Consider the following 7,204-nt stretch of genomic DNA (forward strand, 5'->3'; position numbering starts at 1 on the left):
ACGGGGCGGAGTCTTCCTTAGGCAGATATCGTCGTATGTTCTTTCGACGTTTAGGCTCTGGTCGTGATGGTTCGTCGACGCCGCTATCAGTGCACATAGTGGGGCTATGCGCGGCGAACGCGATGGTCCAGCGGTTGGCGGGGACTCGGAATTGGAGGGGGATCTATTGTTCTCTTGCAGCCTCCTCTTCGCTCTTCTTCCCACGCTGACCGTCCACTGGCCACCCCATTGGTTGTCCCCCTCTGTAATTGGTGTCCTAGACGCCGCGCCTTCCTGCCGCCGCTCCTCCAATCCCCGCTCAGGCTCCGGTGTCGATGGCCCTGGTTGGACGAGCGGGGATGTATGGAAGCCGCCCATTGGTGGTGTTGTGACCGTCATGCACGGTGACGTTCTTTCCTCCCCGATGGTCGGGAGGACGTTCCTTTGGGGGAGGCAAGTTGGAGATGTTAATTGCCTCCCCACGCCACCTGTAAAGCCGGTGGATGTGATTGGGCTTCCACAGGTGGTCGTCGTCACCGTGCACGTGGTGAGTGTAGTCGGTAGCGACGTCGCCGGCGAGAGAGATATTAATATCTCGCCTAGGCTCCCCGCTGAACTGCCCCTGGTGGTCGGAGGCAGGCTGGGGAGCATCGCAGGGGGCGTCCTCTCCCATTGGCCCATGATGTTGATTGGGCCCCCTGCGATTGGCGACGTCGGGTTGCCTGCCTCTCTGGACGATGGCCGGTCCAGAGCTAGCAGGCGTGCATCCATTGCACTTTTCTCGACGGGAGCGCTGGTCGACCGCCTGGATCTCGTGACCACCCCCTCATTGGATGTTATCGTTGGGGGTGGTCCGGTCGCCTTTTTTCTCGTTAACTTTAGTCTCCCCACGCCGCTGGATTGGAATTGCGTGCCCTCCTCGTCTGATGATAATAGTGAGATGTAATTTTCTATATGACGAGGAGGGTGTGGGGAGACGCGCTCCCGTCTTGCCGTGTCTGCGCACTTCTCAGCCGGCACGCTAGTTGCCCGCCTGGTCCTGGTTGATACTGGTGGCTCCTTATTGGCGGGCAACTTCTTCACTGCTCCCTCTCCACATTTCCTGCCGGCAGCAGTACATGATCAGTAGGCTGGTCGGATGCTCGTATTCGCCTATCTTTAAATGTTAATATCTCGTTAAATATTGCGTCAACTGCAAAATGGTACAAAACTGTTTTGTTCCCCTTGATCCAATCTATGTCCCCACTGTGTTTCAGTAACATTTTCTGAGACACCCTGTATAGATATATATAAACTGTCTAGAAATATCATCCCATGTTTTTTTAGCGTTTCACGGTTGGTAGCTTCTTTCTTATGAATAGTTCTAGACTGAAAGGGTATAGATTTAGAGAGAGACACATAAAAGAGGGGATATTTCATTGCGTATTTCGATTCTGAACTTTAAATTTGAAATTAAAAAATGCCTGATCCAATATGGCGTACGTAAATGGTTTTCAGGTACGTTGACTCACAGGTAACACTACCCAAGTGCCATACGCCGATTTCCCTGAGATTATGCATACATATAATACATTGAAAAATATTTGATATGTATTTTTTATATCTGCCCAAAGTCGTTTTAAGGGTAGAAAACGCCCTTATGAATGTATAGGGGTGAATTCCAGTATTTGACGAAGTACTCATACGTTTGTTACAGAATGGGATATACGGTGATTTTCGGAGTTGCTAAATCCAAATCTACTCCCAATTTTTGAGAATTCAATATGGTGGAACCAATATGGTGGATTTGTTTTTTTTAAATTAATACAGCAAGACATTCACGCTCTCTGTCGAACCCGGGAATAACCAACGTGGAGGTGACGAGAAACTATTCCCTTTTTTCAATTTTTTGTTTTTTATTTTTTTGGATTTTTGAAAAAATGTTTCGTTTATTTTTGAGACTTTTAAAGTGAAGCATATAAAGAAGCTGAAGATAAAATTATTATTATTAGATGCTCACACTTTATATTCACAATGAATATAAAGTGTGAGCATCTAATAATAATAATAACAATTTTATCTCCAGCTTCATTATATGCTTCACTTTAAAAGTCTCAAAAATTAAAAGATTTTGTTCCGTCACAAAAAGACCAATCATAACAACTGAAATGCCATTTTATTAGGGATTCATGTCAGTTTAATATGAACTATCGTATAGATCAATATGTGAAAATTAAGATAAATTAAGGTTGCTTAAGGTTAGCGCGCGCTTGCGATGGATTAGTATAGTATAAAAAAGAAACACCATTTAAAAAAATTTTTTTTGTTAATAACTTTTTAATGAAGGACGACCAATATCTAAAACCTGTTAGAGGTCACTTAGAGTAACCTTAACAGCATATGTCAAGATCAAGGTCATCGACGAGATGTCAATTAAAGCACATAATTACCAACATTTTTCCCGGGAATTGATTAAATAGATTTAAAAAAAACCAGAGAGAAAGTTTAAAAATGATATATTAGAATTCTATTTTTTATTACATATGAAATACATACATATTTTATTAAAAAGTATATACATGATGGATTATGTACTTTATCTACATACTCGTGTATTTTATATTCAATTACTATTATTAATAAAATAATATAAGCACATATTATGAGCATATTTATTCAATAAAACGTTAATAAAATAATTAAACTGCCAGCGTGCGCTGAATGCGCTTAACGTTCATCAGAATTCTGATATTGTTGCGTATTTATTCAAAAGCAACGTGTTGTGCCGCTATACAGCACGGTCTAGGATCCACGTAGAACTCGAGGGGGGAGTGGGTAATCAAATATAATCAAATAAATTATCGCTTTTTTGTAGACTTTAGGAAATATATAGCATCTTTATTTCCACAAATCACAAGTGGTGTTCATTTATAATCACAATTCACTTATCGGTATTCGCGTCGCGATATACATATACATATATTGTAAAGATTCGGACGGCGCGACGCGACGTGTTACGCTTTTTAATCTAACCGATTTCTGACCCCCGACCGTGTGTGCGGTCGCGCTTATATTCTATATTTTGGGGGTCAACCTTGGGCCGTCTGCATTGATCCGTCAGCGTTCCGCTTATCGGACGAGGCCAATTTCCGCGCAAACATCTGAGTCTGTGTTTCTTCCGTTTATGATTTTGTTTCCACTCAGAGTCTTCTTTTATATTAACTATACTTTTTACTTTAATTTAATTAATACGGTTTCGTGGCGCAATTGTCACTTGTGCAATTTAGCAATAGTAACACACGTATTTACGGTCTGTTAAATCCAACTGAAAAATATTTAAAAAATTTTTCCAATATAATACGTTTATTATTCTTATAAGATAATATAGTCTACCAAACAATATAGCTGAAAAATTTCTAATTTTGTCATAACGACCACAAATATTTGGTTTAACCAAAGTACATTAAATTATTATTAGATTATGATTTCAAAACTATTTTCTCATGCATTAGAGAGGGCTATTATATACCGATATTAAAATCATCAGGGCGGACAAAGCAGCGCCGTAGAACTGAAAAAAATATGCTTCCATTGTACTTAATGAAAATATTTATGTTAAAATGAGAACAATCAATAAAAAAGAATGTTGAATATGTAAATTAACAATAAAAAGTATAAAAATGCAGTTAACCCTTTGCGGGATACATTTTTCTTCTCAACAAATTATTGAAATCATAAGTCATCTGTGATGGGTTTACGGGGTCGTTGATTACGATTCCGACGCCAGAATTAAAATTCAAAATGGCAGACCCAATATGGCGACTATTTCGGTCTAAATTCGAAGTTTTTCATTCAAATTCCATAAAAATATCCATTTTCCAAAACTTTAACAATTTTTTTCGGAAAAAATAGCAAGCAGAAAATTCTGAAAAAATATATATTATAGTTTCAGATATGGAGTATACGCATAAAAATTTTCAAAGCTCTAGCTCTTCACGTTTAAGAATAGCCGAATTTATTCTGAAAAAAAAACGAATTTTTTTACATTAATTGTTTATAACAAAATTGCAAATAAATAAATTAACGTAATTTTTCACGAAAGTTTATTTCACGAAAGTTAAGCATAACTTAGATACCTAAGAGACTAAAAAGTACTCATATGCGCATACAAATTGCAAAATGGATCAGAAATATGGAAAAACTGAGAATAAAAAGGTGGGACGTATACGTCCCATTGTTTTTCAAAGAGTTAATTGAGAAATGATTTCAATATTATGTTGCCATTTAGATATTTATATAATATTTATACAAAATTGTATGTAGAAGTATTTATTGTCTATTATATGTGTACATTCTATTACATATATACTTATACTTTTAATTAATATTGGACGTACCTGGTGAACGAAATTATATCCAAAGTGGAAAAATCCGATGCCAAATTTTACCTCCCTTAGTTTTATTTGCAACATAAACTGTAAAATCTAATTGAAATATATAATTGAATAAACGTTACACACTACCTATCATGAAAGTCCAGACGTTAGCATAAATTCTATTAAATAACCATAAAATTAAGGCATTATTATAAAACATCAATTACATTAACGCAAAAGTTATTGGCTCGAATTCAGCGTATACAAAATTCTTGTCTGCGTTTCGCACCTAATATCCGTAAATTTGATCATATAACACCTGCCTTCACAAACTCCGGTTGACTAAATATTCATCAGTGCTTTATTCTACATCTATGTTGTCTTTCTTTTCGTGTCCTTCATACTTATACCCCTCCTTATCTTCGAAATCTCTTACGCCTCAACATCGAACTGCATTCCCCAGACACTCTTTCCACTCGACGTCAAGATACCCTAGATTTTCCTCGCTATCGTTCCTCTAAATTACGTTCCTCTTTTTCCTATATAGCTGTCAAATTTTTCAATTTACTGTCCTCATCCTATTATCCTCCTCTGTATCCTCTTTTCGTTTGGCTGTTTCTCGCTTTCTTTCGTCTGCCGGTCGAAATTTTTATAATCATATAATGCATTCTGGGTCAAGTGCTGCCACTTACCCTTAAAATATATAACTTCGTAGGTTGTTTATTTATTGTTATTATTGTAATTATATTAATATGTGTTTCAAAGCCAAATCGAATCCAAACACCAGGTAAAATTGTGTATCAAATTCTTTATTGTATTAGAATATACGTTTCGATCCTTGTATCGGATCCTTATCAATATTTCTTAGTTACTAAGTTACATCAATGTGCTTCCTAGAACAATGATATAATGTTTAGTATGTGCGAAAATCATGTTACTCGTCATGTCGATCGTCAACAAGCAAATGCCGACATTGGGCATCGCACAACGCACGTATAACTTTTCTACAGTTATTTGATGTATAATAATTAATATACTCGCTTATGACAACTGAAGAATGCTCGATCTAACAGCCGAAATATGTAATATTATGATCATCATTTTACTTTTTATTTAACTTAATTACAATTGATTTCTACTTCAAAACATTTTTTAACTTTTTATTTGCGTGAACTTTATAACTGACTCTTACATGCCTTTTCCATTATTTTTATTGTTAATTTTGACATCAAGAGTCCTTGTATTGTTTAATTTACCTTTAAGTTATAAATAATATTTCGTTATTTTTAACTTCAATATGTGTCAAAATCAATTAAATTTCAGTGTCAAAGTGTAAACAGCGTCCATATTAATAAGTAAATTTAAAACAAATTTAATATTAAACTAAATATAAACTAATTGCGCGCAAAAGTTTTATAAATTATTTTTAAGTTTATATGCTAAAATGCATAGCGTCTATTTTATAGAACATTGATATAATCGATAAATTTCAAATGTTCTCTTTTGGCATAAAATAAAAAAAATTTATAAAACTTTTTCTAATCTATATATTCTTAGCTATAATGTTAGTATGTGCATAAGTATCCTAAAATAAGAGAATAATACAATTACTGTTTTATAATGTCTTAATTTTTTGCATAATCGTTGGGTAAAATTTATGCAGGTATCCGAACTTCCATGAGCGCTAAAGCTGAGTAAAATTATGCAAAGAATAGTTAAAATTTTATGTAACATTTTATCGTAATTATTTACCTGTTTACGTAAGTTCTCATCGAGATTATAATTAGATAATTTGTGAAGAATTGCTACTGTCTCGTTTATCTGAAATTGTTTTTATACAATATGAAAATTTGTAATAAAATTGAAAATTTTGAACTCATTAAATAAGGTTGCGTTATTTCGAAGACAACTATATGTATAAATTCATTGTTGCAAAATTGTTGCTTGTGCTTATTATTCTAGTCATAAATAATTAGTAATGTTTTAATTCTACATTAAAAGAAAAGATTGGTTGCTGCATGACAATTTAGATAATAAAATATGGCATAGCATTTTTAATCGGCTGCAGCAACCAATTTTTGGTTGCAGAGCAGCAAATTTATAGTTGCGTTAGCCTATCGAAATCATATACTGACATTGCGAATAAGCTAACGCAACTAAAAATTTGTTGCTGCAACCAAAAACTGGTTGCTGCAATCGATTAAAAATGTTATACCATATTTTATTATCTAAATTGTTGCAGTAACCAATCTTTTCTTTTATTGTACTATACCTTACGGTAAACAGTTTGACATATGTAGTTTAATGCGAGAAAGAACGCGTTAATCAGAATAAAATTCAAAGTTGAATATAAACAGCTGTAAAATAATTTAAATGACCATATTTGGATTTGTTTATTTTCAATTGCAAGTATCCAATATACATTGACATAGAAGATAACAGTATGAAAAAGTATCCGTAGCATTAGTAGTAATATTTGTATGTTGAATATTTTATTTAGTTTGCGTGATATAAGGCATAGTTGTAGATGTACGTGCCTGTAAATAAATCATAATTGTTAATTAATCAAACCGTAAAGACACGTACGAGAAGTACTGAGCAAAATATATTTTTAGTCTCGAATTTGATGTAAAATATAGTTGTAACTTGTAATCGGTTCAAAATGTGCAATTATTTTGCACACTTGAAGTTAAATATGTATTTTTGTGTATAGGTATATGTATATGCATACATATTATATACAGGGTAAGGCAAAAGTATGGAAACCCCCGAATAAGTTTTGAGGAAGGCATTTTACAAAAAAATGTTAAATACAAAAGTTTTAGGAAATTTCTCTGGCTTTTCAATGGTGACCTAGGATTTGACCTTGA

At 34.6% G+C, this 7,204-nt stretch overlaps 1 protein-coding gene across 1 annotated transcript in view; it reads right to left on the reverse strand.

Moving 5' to 3' along the window:
- The window catches only part of LOC108768571 (transcription initiation factor TFIID subunit 12-like), an 11,553-nt gene that overhangs the window by 2,498 nt on the left and 1,851 nt on the right, over nucleotides 1-7,204 (reverse strand). The window contains exon 2 of the mRNA XM_018519037.1: nucleotides 3-1,081. Coding sequence (XP_018374539.1) covers nucleotides 3-1,081 — 1,079 coding nt within the window. The remainder of the gene's footprint in view (nucleotides 1-2; nucleotides 1,082-7,204) is intronic.

Source organism: Trachymyrmex cornetzi, unplaced genomic scaffold (assembly GCF_001594075.2).
Source record: "Trachymyrmex cornetzi isolate Tcor2-1 unplaced genomic scaffold, Tcor1.1 scaffold81, whole genome shotgun sequence".
Taxonomy (NCBI): domain Eukaryota; kingdom Metazoa; phylum Arthropoda; class Insecta; order Hymenoptera; family Formicidae; genus Trachymyrmex; species Trachymyrmex cornetzi.